Source organism: Halichoeres trimaculatus, unplaced genomic scaffold (genome assembly GCF_033239565.1).
Source record: "Halichoeres trimaculatus isolate MK-OKI-2021-1 unplaced genomic scaffold, fHalTri1.1 fHalTri1_scaffold_10, whole genome shotgun sequence".
Taxonomy (NCBI): domain Eukaryota; kingdom Metazoa; phylum Chordata; class Actinopteri; order Labriformes; family Labridae; genus Halichoeres; species Halichoeres trimaculatus.
The window spans coordinates 28,729,484-28,753,801 of record NW_027437187.1 but is presented as its reverse complement, the minus strand read 5'-3'; the positions used below and the strand labels follow the sequence as shown (position 1 = coordinate 28,753,801).

The 24,318-nt window shown below is 39.5% G+C and overlaps 2 protein-coding genes across 4 annotated transcripts in view; one reads left to right on the top strand and one right to left on the bottom strand.

Annotated features, from left to right (window-relative positions):
• Nucleotides 1-12,502, bottom strand: part of LOC141796902 (inositol hexakisphosphate and diphosphoinositol-pentakisphosphate kinase 1-like) — a 59,230-nt gene extending 46,728 nt beyond the window's left edge. Inside the window, exons 1-2 of one of the 2 annotated variants that reach the window (XM_074678227.1) lie at nucleotides 12,258-12,502; nucleotides 1,880-2,451 (exon numbers count right to left, since the gene is read on the bottom strand). In XM_074678227.1, coding sequence (XP_074534328.1) covers nucleotides 1,880-2,083 — 204 coding nt within the window. In that variant the 5' untranslated portion in view covers nucleotides 2,084-2,451; nucleotides 12,258-12,502. The remainder of the gene's footprint in view (nucleotides 1-1,879; nucleotides 2,452-12,257) is intronic. The other variant, XM_074678225.1, reaches the window with a different exon arrangement.
• Nucleotides 12,503-13,389: 887 nt separating this feature from the next.
• On the top strand, nucleotides 13,390-24,091 carry incenp (inner centromere protein). 2 transcript variants are annotated; one of them, XM_074678228.1, is made up of 21 exons: nucleotides 13,390-13,575; nucleotides 14,530-14,678; nucleotides 14,788-14,898; nucleotides 14,977-15,575; nucleotides 15,684-15,759; nucleotides 15,853-15,913; nucleotides 16,015-16,147; nucleotides 16,231-16,270; nucleotides 16,380-16,467; nucleotides 16,565-16,705; nucleotides 17,916-17,933; nucleotides 19,508-19,617; nucleotides 19,694-19,814; nucleotides 20,965-21,078; nucleotides 21,266-21,429; nucleotides 21,581-21,701; nucleotides 22,548-22,646; nucleotides 23,049-23,081; nucleotides 23,356-23,418; nucleotides 23,532-23,685; nucleotides 23,817-24,091. In XM_074678228.1, the coding sequence occupies exons 2-21, from the start codon at nucleotides 14,539-14,541 to the stop codon at nucleotides 23,990-23,992; spliced, it is 2,562 nt and encodes an 853-aa protein (XP_074534329.1). In that variant the 5' UTR covers nucleotides 13,390-13,575; nucleotides 14,530-14,538; the 3' UTR covers nucleotides 23,993-24,091. The 2 variants fall into 2 exon arrangements, with proteins under 2 accessions (XP_074534329.1, XP_074534330.1); XM_074678229.1 differs by lacking the exon at nucleotides 17,916-17,933.
• The last annotated feature ends 227 nt before the right edge of the window (nucleotides 24,092-24,318 follow it).

The following is a 24,318-nucleotide window of genomic DNA, read 5'->3' as shown; positions in this document are numbered from 1 at the left end:
AAAATGAATAGATTGACAATACAACAAGATCATGCCAAAAGTTGTTATATCAAAGATAAATTGCCCAACTTTTTGTGCTAAATTTATATTGATTCCTTAAAATCATGGTTCTCTGAGGATATCTCTTCTCCTGTTTTCCCCACGTATGTTGAAAGAAAAGATTTTAATGTAAGAATATCATGTTTTTCATGTTTTAACTTTCATTCATCAATACTCTGTTAGTGGAATGAGCTTTTTGAATGACCTGGGAAAAGGTTGGCGCCACAGAAAAAAATGAGGGACAATGAAAAAAACACTTACAAAAAAAAAATCTTACTTTAGGGTCTGAATTTTTTAAAAGTCAGAATTAAATTAGTTTTAACATTATCATACTGTTTTTCTAAATTAAGGATCATTTTAGTTGGATCTTTATACTAGAGGTGGTAGAAAAAAACCTAAAATCAATATATTGGGATTTTTTGTCAAAAACTATGTTTTTTTTAATTCAAATTCTTCATTTCAGTTTTTGTTTATAAACTCCATTGGGAAAAAGTAAGCACTTTTCTCCTACAGAGGGTGAAATGTTTCTTTGACTCACGGGATGTGCATTTTATGGGAAGATATGTAATAGTCTGTAGACATTATCACCATCATTTAACTTTTTTACATGGTCTGGTGTAGAGCCCGACTGATTAATCAGTCGAGCCGATTAATCGGGCCGATTATGCCTGTCACCGATCAATCAACATCAGCCAAAATGAAGCCTATTATAAAATTTTTTGCTCCTTGGAGATTCTGTTACTCCTGCTCCTGTGTGTCTGTGTGCTGCCCAAATGCCCTCCCCCTCTGTCCACCATTATCTAATGTAAGACTGTAAAACGGCGTTTTAACATTGTGTAAGTTGCTCATTGTGTGTTTACAGTTTGACTTTTTTATTTAAGGTGTTTACAGTTTGACTTCTTTATTTATTATTGCGTTCACAGCTTGTTCTTATTTATCATTGGTTTACAACACAGTTCTTATGTTGACAGTTTTATAATTAAAGTTCCTTGTTTTAATTCAATAGTGTTCTTGAATCATATGGGTATTGTAATGATTTGTGTTCATATACAGTATCCTGTGTATATCAATGAATTTATTATATATATCAGCCAATATATCCGATATCGGCTTTTTTTGCCCCTAGTATTGATATCGGAATCGGTCCCAAAAATCTCATAACGGTCGGGCTCTAGTCTGGTGTTTAAAAAGCAAACTAAAAATCGCAAATATCCCAAAGAATCCTAAAATATAGAAAATATGTTTCTAAACTCAGAGTTATAACTTTGTTTCCCTAAAATTCTCAGGTAAAAGAGTTTTGTCTTGAAATCACCAAATAGTGCCTGAAGATGTCACATGTTTTTCATCATGGAGAAAAAAAACATTCTTCGTGGAAAACACAAATTTATCATTGGACCCTGACAGCTATTGAGCTCTTAAGATAAAATCAAACCCCAATGGCTGAGTTCACGAGCATAATAGTGAGTCACGAAGACTTTGCTTTTGTTCCAGATTGGATAAGATAACAGCCAGAGAATAAAAGCAAAACAGAGACATAAACTGAGAAAACATAGAGGGAGCATATAATGACAAGCAGTCGAGGAGCTAAAGCAGCTCTATCATAAAGTCTTTTTATAGCTACAGGAGTAAACAACAGACCAGTGTGCTTAAAGTTATTTATCTGTGGTATTGTACTCTCACCAGGCTTTGTGTTCTTTCATTTCTGCAGTCTGATTCAGACCAAAGCTCTGGCTTCCTGTTCTGGTTATAAACCATCTCTTCTGTTAAAAGGTTAGAGTGCAGTCTACTTTGATACTTTGAACAAAAGCACAGGACACATTTACCAACACTCCTCTCTTACCGACTCATCCTCATCATCTTCCATATCTTCTTCGCGAAACATCTCGTTCTTCATGCCAGCCTCCATTTCAACCATGTCCTGCTCCTCATCTTCACTGCCAACCACAAACCGGGGAACGCCTCCTCGACTTCGCCACACCTGCCCTTCCTTTCCCAACGCTCCAGGTCCAAGTCCAAGTCTTGGTCCGTTGCAGGGCTCGGACATCACAAACCTCGCTGTGACATCGCTGCTCAGGGTGTCTTTTCAAGTGGCTAAGCGGGGAGAGAGCCAGTCCTCAGTGCTTTCACTGAAACCTGAAAGCCTGCTGATAAAGTGAAAGGCCTGTTGGTGTTTCTGATAACAGCTACGTGAGTCCGTGTCTGTGCAGCGTGTTGAGGTAGAAAAACACCTCCTTAGAGGTAGAGGAGAAGGGGTGAACTTTGCGTGCGCTGAGGTAGACAGTCAAGATTCTGGTTGTAAAACTCCATGTGTCAAGACGGAGGAGGTCTGGGTCTGAGAGATAACATTTCCCAGTTTGAGGTGGGTCCTCACTCCGGGTAATCCTCGGTCAACATGTGTGCAACTTCTTTACCCTGGGCACAAAAGAAAAAAGATATAATTTTAATGTAAGCTTTTAATGTCCACAAAAAAAGAAAAACAGACAGAATCATTTAAAAATGGTACACAAACAGCCCATCAGTGGATGGTTTGTTGCAGTGTTTCTTCATCTGCCCTTTTGTAAAACGTCAAAACGCCGAACAATAGAGGGCACAGTGTATTGATTCCTGGGGAAACTGAGTGTTACAACACTCCTGAGTCAAGAAATGTGTTACACAAGTCTGAAGAACTTCTGATAGTTTTGCTCCTGAAACACTTTTGATGGCAAGACTCAACATTCGCAGGGGTGTCACGTAGCCTGAGTCTGGTTTTCAACCTTTCTGAGTCAGCAAGAGTGACATCATGGGTTTCAGCTTTCACTCTTGTGTAGCCACGTCACGGCCTGTGTGAAGCCACGGTGGCTTGAGTCAGGGCCATCGCCTGCAGCCATGGCACAGGAAATGCAGTCTTAAATATGATATCCAGTTCTGAAAGGTGCTGTGATGATACCTGGCTTTAATAGTTGTTTTACAAGAGAAAGACTTTTCAATGAGCACCATCTCCCACCCATGTATTTAAATAGAGAGTAGACTGTCTATTTGTAGTTATGGGGCTCTATTGTTGGAAACTTGGCAATAGACTCATAAGTTTGAACAGGCCACTGCAGAACAACTGCGGCGTGTTGGTTTGAATGAACATTATCACAAACAGCTTAACCTGTGTTTTAGTCCTTTCTCTATCACTCTCGTGTTTAGTTTTCTTCTGCTCTTCTGTTCTTTTTCCTTTTGCAAGTCAAGCGCCAGTGTCCCTCCATTTATTCAAAATAAAACTAATAAATCCTTAAACTTAGTCAGCTACTCATTGTCATCCGCATTTAAACGGAAACGCTGATGGACTGAAAACACTGTAGTAAGCATGCCAGGCCTGTAGGTGGTGCTATAACTGTCTTGTCCAGACGCCGCTTTTGGGAGATCTCCACTGAAGTAGAGTTGAGCCGATCATGGTAAAAACTAGAGCCCGGCCGATTAATCAGACCAATTATAGCCTGTCACCGATTAAACAACATCTGCCAAAATGTAGCCGATTAAAAAATGTTTTGCTCCGCAGAGATTCTGTCGCTCCTGCTCCTGTGTGTTAATTAATATAAGGCTACTACACAGTGTCTCACTTCATAACGCCATGCAGGATTTACCTGGGCTTATAAATTCCCCAGTTATTGTTTTGGTTAAAATAATTTTTTAAAATGTTTCAGTGTATTTTGTTGTAATTGTATATATTGAATGTTTTGAAAGCAGCTACATTGTTACTTAAAATCTAGTTTAGCCCCATGCATCAAATGGAAGATGGAACTTTTCAATAGCTAGTCATAATTTGTGTTCATAAACAGTATATATCCTGTGTATATCAATGAATTTATTACATATGTCAGCCGATATATCGAATATCGGCCTATATATCAGAAATCAGCTTCTTTTTGCCCCCAATATCGGTATCGACATCGGCCCCAAAAATTCCATATCGGTCGGGCTCAAGTAAAAACTGGTGCAGAAGTGGAGCAATAGATGCACACTTTGTATAAAGACAGCCAGACAGCTGTACCTGTGCCTCTGTGTGGAACTGGATTGCTGTAGAGATGTTATATTAAAGAAACTACACTGAATGGTACAGGTGGTTTATCTATGTAAAATATAAATAAAACAGTGTTCAAAAAAAAGAAATGTGACATCTTTTTACATTGTCAAAACAGCAGATTCTGAACTTTTGTTCTTCCAAAATCTAAAATCAAACATCATCACAATGATTTAACGCTGCTTGAAAAAGGAAGTACAACATTTGCTAAAAACTGACCCCCATTTCTTTTAAACAGGCTAAACTCCAGTGGTTCAATACCCTGGGTGTGTGTTGTCACCGCTGCTCTGTTAGCTGATCCCATACGATGCAATAAAAGAAACAAAGCGGTTATGTCACTTCCCCATAACCAAGCCAAAGCTAGAGAGCCACAGGGAAATGAAGCTGAGCTAGAAGTAGAAACTTGCCCCTGCAGGATATATCCACCAACAGAAGACGCAGCCAGCAGTGGCTCATATGTCACTCATCAATCTAGTCAAACACCCCCTCACACACACTTCAAACACCACCACCATCCCCAGTCTGACCTCTCCACTGGTGTTTAACAGCTGACTCGAGGGGAAAAGCCTCCAGCAACAGATGGGCGGATCGTATCACCACTCGGTAGCCGAACAGTCTTCAAATGACAACAAGAACTTATTTAAAGCCACTTCCACTCGCTTACGGAGCGGCTTTAATTCCCTGGCACCGCTTTAACATCCATGTTGCCTCAGAACAGCCATGGTTCTTCTGTGTCCGGGGACTTTCTACCAGCACATACCTCCACCAGATCCCACACGTGACCCAGCCTAACCTTGGTCCCAGAAATAACAGTGTCCTCTTCTGCAGGGGGCCAAATTGGACAAGCCCCGGGCGAATGGTGCCATGAGCGACTACGTAACCCAAAGATAACTAATCATCACTAACATGTGAGGTGCTGACAGGCCGCACTAAACCAAGTGGAAGCCTCTCTTGCTGGCCTGAGGTTGAAAAACACCAACAGACTTGTACGAATGACATTGTAAATGCATCACTCCAAGTTCTGAGAAAGTCACAACCTTCAGCCCACCCTGCACATGCTCTGCAAAACTGCACTAAGTGTCCAAGCAATGAAAGAATGCAGATCCAAACAGATTCAACCTGCAGATTAAAATAACTTGATGCTTTGAACACAGATAGTGATGTAACTGTCCTTCATGCACTCATGACTCACCAGTACCACTAGCTCAACAGTTCAGCTCTAATTTCTTCTGCAAGATGGTGAAGATTGATTTTCATGGACAATTCATTCATCTCTTCCTATCCATGGAGAGCAAGCTAGCATGGCAACTGCTGCTGGACTCATCTTGGTCACTAGTTTTGGGTTTGTTTTGATTGATCAAACTCCAAGTAAAAATAGTAAATAAGTTGGAATACGGTTTACCTCAGTTGGTAGATCAGGCACCCCATGTACAGGAAAAAAGCTTCAGTCCTTATTGCTCTGGATCAACTCTAGCTGACTAGTTCACGTTCTATTTCCCCTGACATGCAAAGTGCAATGTGCTGACTGTTTTTTTCTGTTATATCTCCTGTTAGTTGAATGAATAAATTGCAAAATTGCCGATGTGTCTTTTTCCTTCATACCTGAATCATCCAATCCACCAAACAAGAGTCCAGGCAGAAGAAGCTGTTGGCATCGGCAGAGAAGATTTGGCAGCTTTTTCATGCGCTCAACCCACATAGTCCTTACAAATGTGACACAAATTTCTGTACTTTTTGTGCCGTGTGTTTTATTTGATAGAGGTAACTTTTCTGGTTTTTCTAGCTTAAAGTGACACTACGGGATGGAACAAGTTGGGTCCTATCACAAGGTTTAGGGCAGAAATTACCCCTACAGCAGTGTTTTTGTGCAGCAGAAGCCCAGGGTGCTCACACCAAACACCCCTTCCCTGCTCCTCTGCCGGTTTCCTATACATTCAGACGGGGCCATATTTTACTTGACCAAAAACACAAATTAACGGACTCCCACCGAAAAAGTCTGATATCAGTCTGCATTCACACTTTATTTAGAGAATTTTTAGCGTGTTACATTCACACAAGAACACCGCTAAATAAGGCTCTAGTTCTCATCGTGTCTCTTCGTCCTGGCAGACTACCTGCGTTTGTATATGGCTGGCACGCGCGGACTGATACACTAAGCGGCGAGTGTCTCGTAGCCAGCCGTGGCTTTGCAGCGGAGGTAGCGCCGTTTTACGACACTGTGAGAACTAGAGCCTTATTTAGCTGTGTTTTTGTGTGAACGTAACACGCTGAAAATTCTCTGAATAAAGCGTGAATGCAGACCGATATCAGATTTTTTCGGTGGGAGTCCGTTTATTTGTGTTTTTGGTCAAGTAAAAATTGGCCCCGTCTGAGTGCAGAGGAAACCGGCAGAGGAGCAGGGAGGGGGTGTTTGGTGCGAGCGCCCTGGGCTTCTGCTGCACAAAAACACTGCTGTAGGGGTAATATCTGCCCTAAACCTTGTGATAGGACCCAACTTGTTCCATTCCGGAGTATCACTTTAAAACACAAAAAGTCAGAAGAAAATCTGAAAATTAAGGTCAAACAAGCTTTTGCCTTGTAACTGTTCAGAAGATACACTCTGACGTGTAGTTATACGTACAGTAAACACTCTCGACCACATCCTAAATGAAGAATCTTTTTGGTAAATAAATAAATAGCATATTTTGATTTGCAAAATTCCTCTTTTGCCAAATTCTTTGAGCCACATGAAAACAAAAAGTTTGTCAGAGATACATTGTTTAAGCGGTGTCTGAGGGTTTTCTGAAGCAATTTATGTCTTATTCACCAACTGTAAATCTAGCCCAGTTTACCTCATCCGGCAAACTACTCCATCCCAGAGTTTGCAGATAAGTAAATTCTTCTTAGTAAGATTTTTTCATTCTTTTATTATCAAGTCATTTTTTGCTCTTTTTTCAGAGAGGACAGTTCAGTGAACAGAGCAGAAAACAGGGTAAGAGTGGGGAGCAACATACAGGAAGGATCCAAAACCCAGGCCACCCGCTCAAGGGCTCAGCCTCACGCAACCTATACCACAAGGCGACACAAGCGCCCCAGTTCTGTATCAAATTAGATTCTTTTTTTTTCATCAAGGTTAGCTTACCGTGTAGCTGCTCATGATCTCACATTACTCTGTGTAATCACAAAGAGAGGAAGTACAAAGCCTTGTTTCTATTCATGCCTAAAAGTGGCTCTATAATGATAACAGCACAGTTTCTGGGAGCCTGTCGAAGCAAAATAGTCCAAACAAGACTCTGATGCTCAAACTTTTGACCTTTTTCAATAAATTTTTCAAACAATTCAACCTGATGCATGAAGTCATTCTTGGACCATCGCTTTTCAACAAGACTCATTTCAGACAAAGCATAGTCTCTCTCTAAAATCCATGTATGGATTGACTGTGAAGTACAGCTGCTAGCTTCTGAAGTCTAAAGTTAGCAAAGTGAAGACAGAATATTTCCATGCTAGGACACCAAGGAGTCTGTTTACTGGCTCTCTTTGGTGCTGCTGCACTTTGTTAAAATTACCTTTCAAAATAAACAATTATCTTTTTACTAATAATTAAAATAACTCAATGCCAAACAAGGTTATAATAGTTTTGGATTTGTCGTTATAGTTTAGTTTTAGTTAGTTTTGACATTTTTTTCCATTACAGTTTAGTTTTAATAAGTCTTGGAGCGGGCATTCTAGTTTTTATTTAGTTTTGATTTTTGCCACAAGGCTTAGTTTTAGTTTAGTTTAGTTTTTTTCATACCTTATTAACCAGGTGCAGGATTCAAAAAGGTCAGAGTAAATATTTTGTCATACTGTTTATTTTCAAGTCCAACATAGTGCTCACTGCTCAGTCAATGCTGATACCGAAATGTTGGTTGCTGCCTTAAACACATGAAAATAATATAAACTTAGTATAAAAAATATAAACATAAATTATATAAAATAATGTTAACATGAATTAAATAAAAATAATAAAAACATAAATTATAAAAAAAACAATATAATATGAGCTTCAATAAATAAAAACTTGGACTCTGTAACAATAAAGGCAGACTCAAATACAATAAAAACTTTGACTGTGTAACAATTAAACTATTACAGATGCTCTAATTCATTGCTCCACTACGTTTTGTTGCAGCACAGCGCACAGCCAGTCTGTGCAGTAAACAAGCTCGTCCCTATACGCCGCTATGACGGTGCCGTACGGCACTGACAACTGCCTAAAACTGTCTAGAATTGGTTAGGAAAATGTGTCGGATTAATTTAAATCCCAAAGGCTATTAATATTGTCAAAAACTATAACTAAGGGAATTTTGTCTTTCATTGTAGTTAGTTTCAGTTAGTTTTGTGAACACAAGATACAGTTTTAGTTTACTTATCGTTTTTGTTTTCTTTTCTAGTTTTTATTAGTTTGAGTTAACTGCAATGTATTTTAGATTTTAGTTTTCGGTTTTAGTTTCGTTTTAGTTAACTATTACAACCTTGATGCCAAACTAGACACCGCTATATAGGAAACACGTTTTTTTTTAAAAAAAAAGGTGGAGCAAAGAAATGTAATGCTCCAACAAAGGAAATAAAAGGTGTTACCTTCGTGCTGCAAAAATAAACTCTGACATGGGATCACTTTAAAGTTACGCCTGTAAGAGCAACTCAGCCACTTTCACTTCTACATATCACTGATCGTTTTTCAAAGTTGATGCTCATTTGCTGTCATTACAGTGCAGTGAGCTGTAACTGGAGATTTTTTCACCTAATAAATGCAAATTGGAAGTTGATTGAAGTCAAAGATGACTTCATGTTTTAATGATTTAATGGAAAAACCAGCAGGAGGGCGACAGACAGAGGAACCACACACACAGTAATGACAGACACAGTGTCAAAAAGTCTCCTGTCTGCCTTTTAGATTGTTCCCTCCCATGGAAGAAACCCCGTGTCACTTTTAAATGAATCAGGAGTCTGATTAAAAACATCCCGTCGACTGTGGATGACTCACCTCCGGCATGAGTGCAGGGCAAGAGATCAACAACCTGGCTCCAATAAAAGGCTTTTAACCTTTGAGACGGTCTGCCTCAGGAAGCCTGTGTCGTGTTTATGACCAGTGAGGGAGGAGCTGGTCATTAACTCTGGTTCACCGTCATTTCTCTGATAAGACCGCTAATGAAAACATCACAACACTGTCTGGCAGCAGCTCTTCTGTCGGTTATAGATCATATTGTGAAGACTGATTAAAAAAGTTGGAGACAAATTACCTTTATTGTAAATATCCTGACAATAATGCAGATGTATTCTGCTCTTCATCACTTCTTCTCCACAGATACAGCTGATACCTAAGAATACAGCAGCTTGTTATCCGAGGAGGGTTTAAATCATTAACATATTGAGTTAATTATTGTATTTGAACAGCACAAACCTCAACCCTGAAACACTAACACCACCCTGAGGGTCTGATAACGTGCTGTAGTGATGTTATCAGGAAGAAAACCACCAGAGAAACAGCAGTTATGAGCCTGTAAACTCAATATTTACCAAGCACTGGAGAAATTAGCTTTGTTTGCAAATACAAACAGGAAACAGACACCATAATAGGCCTGGCTGTGTACTCCAAAACAGGCCTATTATCTCTGACTTTACACAAACATCCCACACTGTATAAAAGATGAGCCCTGTGTGGATTATGATTTATAGAGTGTGGAAAACTGCAGGATTCTGTACTCCTGCTTCTAAGCTACAGATAAACACAATTCTGTAGAGTAGGGCTTCCACAATCACAAATGAAATGAAGGCAGCAGGATGATAACATGACGCAAGAGAAACTAAACAAACAATACAGACGATAAACTGAGTTGTAAACACAGATAAAGTAGAAATCTTTTCACAAATGGAGCAGTTTCATCATTACATGTTCACATTTCTCATGCTACACACTGCCTTTAACTGAAAAAGAGGAGCTTGTATATATGTGTTACATCAGATTACATTCAGTGCGCAGATATCTTTGTCCAAAACTATTTTCATCAGATTTGTTCCACAAAAAAACAACTCAGGGAATCAGGTGACAGCCTGCATGTGATCTCTACATGCAGTCTATAGATAAAAAGATACACTAACAAAGGACCAGTGACCCTTTTTCTTGTTGGGGGTTTCCATTCTTGGCTCTTAATCAGAATTTTTTTCTAATAAATCACTCATTAAAAGGACAGTTTGAAGTATTAGTGTTGCTATTTCAACTCATACCTGCTGGGTATGAGGTATGGGTATGGGTAGTTTTTGTTGACGTTTTACAGCTGTTTTGATAATATTTAATCTGCTAATGACACAGTCAAAAGATCTGACATCATTATATCATTATTTGGACAGTATTACGGCCTCTCTTACAGTTATTTTTTTGTTGCTTTTCCTGAGGTGTGTGGTGATCTTACAAAGATAAGGAATTTCGAAGATGTGCCGTTTCTTTATGTACCCTGTTTGTTCTGAGCCTGTTTCATTACTAGTAGGGGTTTAGCGTGGTTGATTTTAAAGGTGTTTGTAACTTATATTCTGCTGTCTTTCTACTGAATGGTAATGCTTTTCAGAACAGCATTTAAAAATGTAATGTAAATTACAGATAAACTAAATCTTAAAGCTTTTGAGTTGATTAATTTTTAAAGTATTATTTTCACTTTCACCTTCCAGAGCCCACGATATTTTTCTGAGCTGATGCTTTTCTTTCACATTTAGTCTATCAAACAGGCCCAGAACAATTAACTTGTGCTACGATCCATTGGACCCATCACTTGATCACAGGCTGCACACTTTCCCAAACTGGCCCTTCCATCATTGTATACCTCTGAGCCAACAGTGAGCACTCCTAACAGGAAACCAGGTGAGGCAGCCAAGACAAAGAATCCCCAAATTAAAAACTCTCGTTATCTACTTCAGAGGCCACAAAGAAGCAATTTACTAAACTAGTGCTGAACAAAAGAACCCTTGGGGTTTTTCAATGAATGCATAAAAAATAATATTGATGTGTAATTAAATGCAATTACTATAAGTAAGTCAATTAATGTTAATTAAGCATGAATACAAACAATGGAAACTTGAGTTTCCAACAACAATAAAAAAAGCTGTCAAATAGGTGGGGACAACTTTTGTTAGTTTGAAGAGAAGCAGCTGATATAATTCTGCAGTAAATCTAAATGAAAGTAAGTTGCCAATAAGTCGAAAGATAACTACCTCGATCAGCCTGCACCGATACTCGATGTATGAGTGCATCCTTCATGATATAAACGCCTCTTTTTAAAATAAGTCAGTTAAATTATACTAAAACAGAGTTAAAGAAGTTCACATTACCTGATAAATAATATCTCTGTCTTCACATGATGATATAAAGATCTATTAGGTACATAAAAATTACTGTCACTTTCCCTAATTATTAGCCTTGTGAAAAAGCAATAAATTATATATATATATATATATATATATATATATATATATATATATATATATATATATATATATATATATATATAAATTGGAAAAATATTTTCTAAAGTGGAGACTTGTGCATAGTAGCTTTAAAATAAAACAAAAATATGACCATAAAATACAAATAAATAATACACTAAAAATACTGTGATGCCAATATGTTTTGTTTTTTTTTTTAAAAAAGAACTTAAAAGAAATGAGACAACCAAAGATGAAAATAATAAAAATTATTAGTTACGAAATAAACAAAACTCAACTCAAAAGGAAAAGTGGATAGGTAATTAGTTTAGGTTGGAAACCAGTCAATAACCAGGGAGTACAACAATTTCGGAAGCAAGGACTCATATTTTCCCACAGTCTGACGGATGCACACTCATGTCAGCAATTTATCAACACTCCCACGCAAACTCTGCAGCGCAAGTATCACCAAAGTTTATGTCAAGTTAACATTATTTGAGGTTTTAGGCATCCTCTTTTCTCTTAGCGCTTATACAACTGTGACAGGGGGTTACAGGTGTCCAGCTGCTTCAGTAAAGCGAGCGTCTGTCTCACAGTCTGACTCTGACACACAATGAATGAGCAGCTTTACTGGTCCAGTGAAAAGAATAAACCGCTAAAAACACACATTAATAAATCAGGACGTCGGGCTGTACATCCACAAGCCCATAGACAATCGCAGATAAGTCTAAAGACTTACCTTCTCAGCAGTAAACACGAACTTTCCTCTATTATAGTACTCAGAGGTATCACGCCGTGAGGAGACACTAGAAAGCGTGAAAAACCCACGGGACTTACCGGCGGAAAACAACTGGAAGTCACTCAGCTATCCACTTCCTTGTTTCCTCTGACTGAAGTGAAGCTCTTGTTGCTGTCTTGGTTTGTTTTCCTTTCTAAACTCAGTGTAAAGTTGTTTGCAACACCCCGAAGTTCGAGTCCGGTCATTGCACGTGATTAGCCTACGCCACAGGAAGCTTCCTTCCCTTTTCTTTTTCTTCCTTTTTTGTTATTTTAATCATCAGGGTTTGTTTTGTTACGCGGTAGCGACATCATTGCCATCTAGCGGTCAAAGAGATGTACTGCAGTGCTGCAGACACTGACTGAACCACAGACTGATTGATAAAATTTAGTGGTGCACTAGTAGATTAGTCGAGGTGGCTTAAAAAGCAGGCAAAAATCTCATCCGCAGATCAAGTACAGCCAGCTTTATTTACAGTGCAGGCCTGGCAGTAAAGGAAAAAAATACAAAAACACGTGCAAAAAAATAAAAGGACGAAAAGAAGTGACAGTGTGTACAACTTCAACCTCGCCACTCATCTTTTTCAACACTTGAGTGTTATATGCATCATTTTATTGAGCAAATGACTACACAACCAGTTTATGAAATGCTTTTACTTAGACTTGTTCTCTTTTATTTGGCAGTCATTCCCTTGGCTGCAACGTCGCAGGATGGAGTGTATGTCGCTACAATATATATGTTTCCCAGCGGAAGACTAGTGTTTTTATGAAGCATCGAGAAACCGTTTTGCTGAAAGGAAGGAAACAAGAAGCCGTAGGAAACACGAGAACAGTGGGCGGAGAAGGGCACTACTAATTGGAGCATTTAAAATCGAGCAGCGCTGTAACTCCGCCCCTGTTTTCCGTTGGGTTTGCTCGATTCTTTTACAACGCTTACAGCGCAATAACCCCGCCTCGTCATCTCCAATGCCTCCCAACGGTGGGGTCCGCCCGTCTCAGCACATATATGTAATAAATTGAACAGCCTCTTCCTTCAACGTCACGGAACGAATGGTTGGGATTGGCCGTTGAAGGCTTGAAAAAGTCTAACGGTTTCAGCGGGGAGGTTTGTATTTACCGTCCGGGAAGTTCACTTTGTGAGGAGTTGTACATGAATGGGAGTTGGAGATTCTTCATTACAACACCTTCAATTTGACGCTACTATGCGATTAATTTAGTTTTTAATAATAAAAACAATCAACGAAACACGGATTTCAATTCTAGGAACTTGGAAATCAAAGGTAATGTGATGGTTTTGTTTTTAGGGGCTGTGTTAGCATTAGCGAGCTAGCATCGTAATGTTAGAGCTTACATTTAAAGACACCAGAGCTGTTGTATTCTATAATATCCCTTAATAAGAGAAACGTGATTAACAATACTGTCACGACTGTGTGCTGATAAATTAAATGTTGATGTAGATTCCATTGCTATGAAAGACTAGATACGCATGCTCAGCTACCAGACACTGGGAACGTTAGCTCACTGTTCGCATCATGTTGTCAGTCACATAATTCGAGTATTTACGCAGTCTTTCCTAATCCATCTGCGGCTATTTACGATTTGGTGACTATAAAAACACGGGGAGCTTGGGTAACATCACTATTTTAAAAACACGAGGCACGCTTTGTTATTATTTTTGTTTGGTTTATTTTAAGTTCTCTGTTCCAGCAAAATGTAACATTATATGAGGCTATGGGTTGCATTTTATCTTGTGTCGTGCTGTAAGGTTTCGGTGTAGCTATGTTTCTAAAAGCCCTATTCAGATTTCACGATTACAGCATAACTGGTTTGCTTCGGGAGGAAAACATTACAGTATTGCAAACAACGCACAAAAAAACGTGTTATTTTTCTGATTTAACTTCTTTCACATTGCTACAAAGAAGTAGAACGTAGTCATTCCTACTGCTTCACCATTAATAATGAATGATAATCCATTCAACTCCCTATTTGTTGGTAAAAACAATAAAAAAAATCTCCTACAGATTGACCAGTTGTGAGTTATTGCTAAGTGCATAAACATTTTATTATGCTGCGGACTGAAATTGGCTTCACATAAGTGGATTCATGTATACTTACAGTTAAAAAAGACCAAACACTTAGACAAGAAAAGCCAGTCCGACTCCCTAGAGTGATTTTTCTTGCTGTCTCAAGAAAGTTTGAGCTTATCCTTGTATTTTTTGTAATATTTTCCTCAGGCTGCCAACATGAACTCTGTACAGTCAACCATAGGGTCCCTCAATAAGATGTTTGTTGACAAAACAAAGGACTTCATCAATGAAATTGAAAGTGTGGATATGGTTTGGCTCGTGGAGATCCAGCAAGAGGCCAACCGAATTTTCTCAGGGTAAGCTTAAAGTTTAAATCTAAATTTTAAGCTTAAATCTGTTTTTTTTTTTTTTTTTTTGTTATTTTCTTGAAAAGGTTTACTGATGATTGTGCTTTCCATATTTCAGTGATTTCAATGCAGAACCAGAATTAATGCCAAAAACACCATCACAAAAGAAGAACAGTCGGAGGAAGCGTGTGTCAATGGGGCGCCAGGAAGAAAATCAAGCCATGCGCAGGTTAATTTAGCATCCAGATCCTGAGCAGTTTAAAATTGTTTCCATTTTAAATACTGAATAGATGTTTGTTTGGTACAGGTTTTCTAAGGGAAAGCGAAGTAATCTTCGTCGCTCATCTGTAAAAACACTGGACTTCATTTCCGAAGACCAGATCTGCCCAGAAACTTCCACATCTGAAACCAACAGCACCACTCAGCCTAAACGCACCACCCGCAAAAACAAACAAACAAAATCCAAGGTGACAGAGGAGGTGAGTGAGGCAGCTCCTGACAACAAAACCAAGGAGGTGGAGAATGAAAAGCCAGAGGTTGCAGAGGATAACAAGGCTGACAAAAATAACACTGAGATGGAGTCTGACAGCAAATGCAGCGCTGCTCCATCCCCCCCTCAAATACCCTCACCGGATGTTGTTGTCAGCATCACCTCAAGCGATCGTCTTTCTGCTGAGCGTGCTGTACATGAGGACCCGTCTCCTGGCCGATCTGCTGCTAAAATCCCAATAGCTCGTACAACTCAAAGCTCACGGCGGAGCTGCTCCCTGAAGCTACGTCACTCACTAGCAGGTCTGCGACGCAGCATGATCCAGGAGTCCATTCGCCGCACCTCGCGCCATTCCATGCTCAAAAAGAAGGCTGCTCGCATGGGAAACTCAACATGCAGCAGCAGCAATGCTGATGGTGAGAATGAGACTTTTTCTTCTTGCATAAAGGAAATGGAAAAAATATATGTTTCTGCCATTTTTTTGATTTGCCTTTGTAATAATAATTCTCTCTCTCTGGTTGAAGAGGAATCTTGTGCCGAGGAAGAGGAGGAGATACAGGAGGTTGTGGAGGAGATGGTGGAGGTGAAAGGACAAGAGGAGTAAGAAAAGCCTTCAGATATTTCTTTGCAGCTTGGGATGTGTCGATGCATGTCTGATCTGTCAGGCTCATATCAAAATACTCTCCACTCTAGGGTGCTGGAAGCAGAATCTGGAGACACAGTGGATAAAGTAACACCTGAGAAACCTCCAGAAGTAAATATAATCTCCTTTACTATTAAAAGCATTAAGCTATCAATGCAGTTTCTGTTATTTTTCAGCTGATGCTATTCTTTTACATTTTGTGTATCAAACAGGCCCAGAACAAAGAACTCTTGCTACCATCCATTAGACGCGTCACTCGATCACAGGCTGCACACTCTCCCAAACTGGCCCCTCCATCATTGTTTACCTCTGAGCTGACAGTGAGCACTCCCAACAGGAAACCAGGTAAGGCAGCTTTCCACTTCCCAGATATATTATATGGGTTTTTGCATTTTGTCATCCTGCTTAATCTGTTTTCTGTGTTTCAGCTGTTATTGAAAAGCAACAGCTTTCCAAGTCAGGTCGTAGGTAAGTGCTTTTCTTGTGATCTCTCAGCTACAGAAAGCTTTTATTAAATTTAATTATAGGACGAATCAAAGTGCTGAAGTGGTTCAATAAATGGTTTTGGTTTCCTCAGGTCACGCCAGAGTACTAAACGCAAAGCACCAGATACTGTTGAGGAAAGTCCCACAAAGAGGTTCTCTCCTCCCAAGAAAAGTCAAAGTGTAAGATGCAAAATTCAGAAATACTAAAGGTTTTTTTTATTGCTGTATGGATTTTTTTAAATAAGTCAAAATAACTTCCTTTTGTATTTCTTAACAGGCAATCAAACCCCATATGAGATCCTTCCTCCAGACTGTGCATAAGAACCAGATGCTGATGATGACTCCAAGTTCCCTCGGCAGAGCTGGTGCTATCAAATCCTTCATCAAACACACCACTCCTCTGAAGACTGATTTTAAGGTATGTTTTGCCCTCATATCCACACAGAGCCACGACACTCTGTAGCAAGACTTTGAAAGTAGGGCAGAAACTAAAGCCTCGTTTTGACCAAGTAGACTGGTTTGGTTCGTCTCGGTATGACGCACATTTTGCAGCGTTTCCACTGACTTATCCCAGGACAGATCCCTAAAAACCGAGACGAGCCGGCCTACTTTTTGGTTCCTTTCGTATGGGTGCCAGACTGATCCGCTCTCTGAAGGTGGAGCAACACATTGCAGACCGTTGATTGGTCAAAATAATTGTCACTTACCCCGACAGCGGCTGCATTTCTCCTGGCGGCACACAGACTTCTCTGAAACAAAGCTTGATTGCACTTTGTATCAAAGAGCTACATGCCAATCACAGAGGACGAAATGATTCATGTCTTCCATCTGTGCTCTTTGTTTACTGTGTCGCGTTTTTCTTCTTTGTTGGATTTAATAGCGGGGTAAGCTGCTACGGCGTCATTCTATTGTTTAACAGCTGCAGCTCCCAGCATCCGGCTTACACGCCGCCTGTCACGAGAGGGCACAGTTTGCTGTGGAAACGCAAACAGGATCAGGCCTAACTGTACCAAACTGTCCCAAACAGGACTGAACTGACTCAGACTGCTTGGTGGAAACGCGGTTAAAGAAACAGATTATGATCGGCACTGTGAGCAGGGATTGTTTAAAGCTAGAATAGACATGGACTGTTTTTTTACTCGGTTAACCATCTTAGTAAAGTTCTTCTATTGACTTCAGGGTCTGTTATGTATGAGTTTTCTTTCATACAGCATAATTTTATTTTTAATTTTGGTTCTATTTAGCATAATGATAGGGATATAAATATATGCTTTGGACTTTGCTCTCTGTTGTTGACCAGATACTCCATGGCAATTCACATTAACAAGAATAGGAACTTCCCTGGTGAATTATTCGATCTTAAAGATATAATCCCTCTGTGTTCCACAAATAAATAAGGTGGCACAGGGAAAAAGCTCTACCTGAGGCTTTAAAAGGAGTTTCTAAAACCTGTGGATAACCTAATGTTGACCCCCTCTTTGTACAGACTTATGCAGATACAACATTTTAAAATCATACAAGTATTTACAAAAATGAATAAATACATTTCCTGTTTAATTTATCTAAAGAGTAAGTGTTTTTCTAATAAACCTGCAGTCCTGTCATTAGGATGTTATCTTTCTCCCCAGATGAACATTGGTACTGTGGTAAGTGTAATGTCTTAGCACCTTGTTTCGTTTGTGGGTGTTTGGTGTCATCTAACATCAGGGTGTCTGCACATCCTTGAAAAGTGTTAAAATGTCTTAAATTCATTAAAGTGATACTACGAGATGGAACAAGTTGGGTCCTATCACAAGGTTTAGGGCAGAAATTACCCCTACAGCAGTGATTTTGTGCAGCAGAAGCCCAGGGCGCACGCACCAATCACCCCCTCCCTGCTCGTCTCCCGGTTTCCTCTGCACTCAGACAGGGCTATATTTTACTTGACCAAAAACACAAATAAACAGACTCCCACCGAATAAATCTGATATCGGTCTGCATTCATGCTTTATTTAGAGAATTTTCAGCACGTTACTTTCACACAAAACACCGTTAAACACGGCTCTAGTTCTCATCGTGTCGTAAAACGGCGCTACCTCTGCTGCAGAGCCACAGCTGGCTACGAGGCACTCGCCGTTTGGTGTATCAGTCCGTGCGCGCGTTCCAGGTATAAATGAACGCAGGTAGTCTGCCAGGACAAAGAGACACTCCCACTGTGCCATTTCATCAAATGTCTCCACATTACTACATATCTGCAGTAATTTCACATTTCCACTTTAGGGATGTGTCTTCAATATTTGTTGACATGCAACACATGACAAATTGATGGCTCGACTCTTAGAAAATGTTGAGTTTTATTAAGAATATGAGCTGCAAACTTCAGAAATCATTAGTAAAACTGAGAGATCTGATTTGATGCTGCAAATTTTATCGGCCACTTCAATCAGTCACATTCATTGAGCCAATGTATGCTCTATTGGTGAAAGGATCTCCTGTCCACACCCAAGACTGCACTGGCTGTAAATGGTGTCTTTAACCCAGTGTGTCACTTATTCTCATTCTCCTAATCTTGTATTCCTCACAAAAGCTTTGATAACCTCAGTGTTTGTTCATTTTGTTACATAACTCAATCAGGGGTACAAGCTGAAGTAAAAACTCACCTGAACCAGACACCTTGTCAAGTTTATTTAAAAACGTCACAACTGTGCATTACTGAACTCATAATTCAGATGTTGAAAGATGGATGGCATGCTTCATTTTCCTCCTACTGTAAAAGTGGTGCCAAAATAGCACAAGTAACAGGCACCGACAGTCTGGCACATGTAGTTCCTGGGTCTCTACATTCTGTCTCAAAGAAAAAAAAAGTAAAAACAGTTTTCAATGATAAAGATGAAAACTTTGCTTGAGAAAAATGAACTTAAGTGGGAAACCAATAAACTGAAAAGAAAAAAAAAGTTGAAAGTTAGCTCTAAAACTTTGATGATAAACTCAAACTACTTCAAGTTAAAATCAGAATTGGAGAGTCATTTTTCAGAACCGCAAACACAATATTAACTTCAGGGAATAAAATCTGCCAGGGTGGATTTTTGCTTCATCTGTCCTCTGCAATGACACAGTGATCTGTTAACAAACCCCCCACCTTTCCACATTTGTCAACTAATGCAGTATATAAAATTTCAATGAGCTTTTCTTCTTTTGTCAACAAATTCTTTAATGCTTTCTCACTCTTCTTTTTCCTCAGACTAAAGAGCGCCACAAGCTGGAGGCGCTGAAAAAGAAGCAGGAGCAAGAAGAGGAGAGGATGAGGAAAATGGAGGAGGAGAAGAAAAGAAAACAGGAGGAGCTCAAAAGGTTAACACAACATATATACTGATCTGTGTGGATAACTCCAGAACTTCTGTTTTTAATTAATCAAATTGTCTTTTAGGAAGAGGGATGAGAGGATGAGAAGAGTGAATGAGGCTAAAGTAAAAGAAGAGCAGAGAGAGGAAGAAAAGAAAAAGAAGATTGAGCAAAAAATGGCTCAGATTGATGAGAAAAACGACAAGGTAAGCCACAATTGCAGCAGCTCTTTATCCATTCCTTCATATAGTGGTATTTGATTATCAACAATGGCAGATGAGCGCAGAGGCTGTGGAGTATAATGTTTTTTTTCAACTGACGTGGGGGAGTTACCCAACAAAAAAACCCCACATTTTCTAACATTGTGTAATCACTTCGACAGATTTTAAATGGCTTCCACGTTTATGAAATAGCAGTAAGTAGATAGAAGGTATCAGCAGGTAGACAGATGTTTTTAGCAGAGGAATCCTCCGCATACCTTAGTCAGGAATTTAGGCACACAACTTTCACACTGTGCTCATGAATGCATTATCCATTGACACTTACCAGACTGTGACATACCCGGACGTAAACATGTGTCATTAAATCAGAAACCCTCCAAAACCAAAGAGAGCACACAGACTGCTGAGTCTGAGACTTGGTTCAGCATAAAAGGACCGGAAAACTACGCCCAGAGAACTGCGCCATATCCGAATATGAATGGCTGTGTATTTTTGGGTTGATAAACTGGTTAATGATTTCATAATATTTTACAATTTTACTTTGATCATAAAATCTGTTTTTTTCAATCATAATTCTCTTATTACTCTTATTTACTCTCTATATTGAGTCCATGTTTGGTCATAACCTCGACCCCAAATCAACCTTTTCATTAAATAAACAAAGCAAAAACTGTATTTTAAATATCAAAAGTTAATTTTGTTTGTTTACGGTCAAATCTTGTTCACTGAGGTTAAATGAAAATGGCACTTTTGATTATTTACCCGCAGACATCACTGGTGTTTCAGTGTAAAGTGTGACCCTGTTAACTGGTGACTTCAGCCATTTATTACTGATACCATCGACTGAGAGTCACCAGTTAGCATGGCCACTGTTAACTCCAAAGCACTGGTTGCTATGCAACCGTCAGAACTTGATAGATGTTGCCTCTGTTGTGTTGTACTGTTTCTGACAGCTGACCGCAAAACAACTGTACATTTTAATGCAGCTAACAGGTTGAATTTAGTGTTAAAAAATGCTAGCTTGTCCAAAGGAATGTAGCTGAATGCTGAATCTGCAGTCAAAATGCGTAAGCATCTTCATGATGGCGTGGACTGATAATTCCTCTTCCCCCCCCCCCCCCCCCCCCCCCTTAAGCGTCAGGCAGAGGAGAAGGCCAAGAAGAAGGTGGCCCTAAAACGTCAGGAGGAGCTCGAGCTGAAGAAGAAGCTGGAGGATGAGGCGAGGAGAAAGAAGCTTCAGCAAGCAGCAGTGAGAATATAGTCTTCTGTTTTTTGTATTTTGAGTTTTTAGTTTGGTCATTACTGTGGCTGTGCTAAGTGAGGCTTTCATCGGGTCATTTTGGCACAGAACTGAGGGCTCTTGTCCTTGGATGTTTGAGCAGAAAATACTTGTGCATTTAAATATACTCAAAAGTGTGTTCTGTTAAAATCTTCAGGAGGAAGAGAAGAGACAACAGGAGTTACTCGCCAAGAAGAAAGCAGAGGAAGAACTGCAAGCTCGTAGGCTAGCTGAAGCCCGCAGAGCACTGGAGCTGAAGAGAGAGCAGGAGCGAGAGAGGGAGAGAGAGCTGGAGAGGGAACGACAAGCTGCTGCTGAAAGGTTGGTTTTAACTACCTCTAAAGTTCATGTGAATTCATTGAGAGAACATTGTTTCAAGGTTCCTGAAACATCAAACATTTGGAGAATCCAAAATGGCTTAGCATTGTCCCCACCAGAGCTTTGATCAGTGACCTGGTGTTCATTTTTACAGGGAACGAGTGGAAAGAGAAAAAGCTCTGGCCCTGCAGCGGGAGCTGGAGAAAGCAGCAAGAGAGAAGGAGAGGAGAGAGCTGGAGGAGAAGAGGAAGGCACTCGAGGAAAAAAGAAAACTGGTAAAAAAAAATCTTGAATCCAAATATCTTAACCACGATTCAATCAGCAAGTTTGATTTCATGGGAGAACACAGTTATCGCTCTCAGATCCGTGACAAAACAAGCAGGTTGAGACCGCCAAAAATCACTTCTACTCAAGCCCTGTAGCTATTCATTTACAGTGAGAACACAACCCCCTCTCCAGCAACCATCACAACTGACTTATAACTGTGGCTCACACTGTAGTGATGTGAGCAGTAATGAGCTGAGTTGACAACTGTACTGTCAAAACAGTAGAGGAAGAAGGAGTAGAAGAATCAACTACAGCAGCAGAGGAAGAGAAGACCAAAGCACTGAAGAAAATGAGTCATGGGCTCACATGGGCTCACGTGGGGCAGTAAAGGAATAAAGTGCCCCATTGAAGTGCCTTAATGCAGTCAAGACTCTTTAAAACTACATATGTTGATCATATAGCGCACACTGTTACATGAGCCATAAACGCTATAACGCTAATTAGCCACACACATTTTTGATGCTCCATGGAGAAAAGGAAACTCCCTACCTTGTGGGTATGATTTCTGACCAATGAGAGAAAAAAAATTGGCCGCACGTGGCATTCGTTTACAACTTTGGACCACAACAGACTTCTGCCGTGAACACAAACAAACCAAGTGACAACTGCTACAACTGTATAATTTTTTGCCCCTGAATCGAAACAAAGCAAACGAGCCACAGGTGTGAATACACCCTTCAAAGTAAAAATTTTCCCCCTAGTTTGATGCTGATGTTTTAGGACTTTTGACACTTCTTGGTTTCTTATTTTTATGATCAGCTGTCTGGTTGCTCATGGGCTTTTTTTTCCATTAGGAGGAGCAGTTGAGAAGGGCAGCAGAAGAGAAGGCTGCTAGAGAGAGAGAGGCTGCTCGGCAGAGAGAAGCTGCTGCAAAACAGGCTGCTGAGGCACAGGTAAACCAGTAGAGGGCGATGCTGTTTACATACGCAAGTATTCAACCTTTGCAACTTAAAAGCAGAATATCATGGAAAAGATTTTTTATGTCTTAATTCAGTGCAAAAAAATCTTTTGAGAACTGTCGGGTCTTTGTGTGTTATGAACTTGACTACCAGGTGCACATTTATTTCATGTAAATAATACTAATAATGTCAAACTCGAGATACAATATATTCACATTTTTTAAGATGGTTTAAATAAAAACAAAAACATATCAAAACCAAAACACATTCAGAATACTTCCGCTTGCACATAATGATCCCTAAAAACACACATCACCCAAATCCTTAAAGAACCAAATATATAATACTGAATCTGCTTTCTATAATATGCTTTTTCTCATCTTTATGCTCTTTCAGAAGGCTGCCCTGAATGTCACTGTGGATCTGGAGGTAAGAAATATCTGCTGGAATTTCAGACAAAAAAACCCCACTTTTTAAGCTTAAATTTATGAACTGTGTATCACAGGCAAAGCGGGATCAAAAACCAAAAAGTGAAGAAATTTGTTATTTTAAATAAATTGTTTCATTTTATAGATCTTAATGTTTAGTCTTGGGTTTGTAAAAGAGACATTTCTGTCTTTTGAAATATGGCTTTGTAACATCACATAAGGTTTGAAGATCCAGAAAAATTGAAAAATTCATGTCCCTCTTTTCTTCCTTGTAGCGCTCTGTAATGACCACACCCGTAGGAAAAGGTGGCTGTCTTAATAAGACTATGGATATTGAGGTAAGAATCGGATATAGTATTGAAAAATGTTTAGAATGGGCTGAAATCTCATAACGAGCTGTCACAAAAATGTGTGAAGTGTCTAATAGCAAGTGTTTTATCCTCCACTGCAGCAATCACCACAGTCCTACCCCATCACTCCTAAAGGAGGCAACAAACCTTTGATCATGTCTAAAAGTACTGAAGATTATGGAATGGACCAAAATAGTGATGACTCTACTGATGACGAGTCTGCTCCAAGGAAGCCTATTCCATCCTGGGCAGAAGGTAGACAATAATTTATCATGCAGTCATTTCTTATTGTGGGATTACTTTCTACATTTTGCCTAAACTTTTGAAAAGTGCTCGTAACTTGAATGTGCCCATGAAAAACTTGGTTCTTAATTTTTTACTTTCAGGTCAAAACCTGCAGCAGATTATTATCAAACAGTACTTCAATCCTCCTGATCTTGACACTTTCTTCGGGGATATTGAGCCACCTAAACTGGAAGGCATCTTTTACAAGAGCAAGCCACGCTATTTCAAACGCACCAGTTCAGCTGTATGGCACTCACCTCCAATTGGAACCAAATAGTGTCTGTACACTGATACAGATTACATTGCTGTAAAAATTTTTATGTTTAGTTTTGTCTGTTTTTAAATAAAGTTATCACTTTTCCCTCTGTTTCTCCCACACTGAATCTGTTTTCTTTAGGTATTTTATGATTTTTAGTAATTTTAAATGACTTTAGCTTAAGTTGAAACACGCAGGGGAAACTGATGCTTCATTCTTGTACTTGAATGTGGGAGATTACACTGCCTCAGTGGGATGTGAAGTCTATGCTGTATGATAAGTTAATACTTTGACTTGTATCGTGTGTGTACTCCATGTATATGACAGAATTCGTATGTCTGGGATAT

Coding starts and splice junctions, on each gene's coding strand:
- incenp (XM_074678228.1), top strand. CDS start 14,539: ATGAACTCTGTACAGTCAACCATAGGGTCCCTCAATAAGATGTTTGTT. Junction 16,271..16,379: donor CTTTCCAAGTCAGGTCGTAG/GTAAGTGCTTTT, acceptor TGGTTTCCTCAG/GTCACGCCAGAGTACTAAAC. Junction 23,419..23,531: donor ATAAGACTATGGATATTGAG/GTAAGAATCGGA, acceptor CCTCCACTGCAG/CAATCACCACAGTCCTACCC.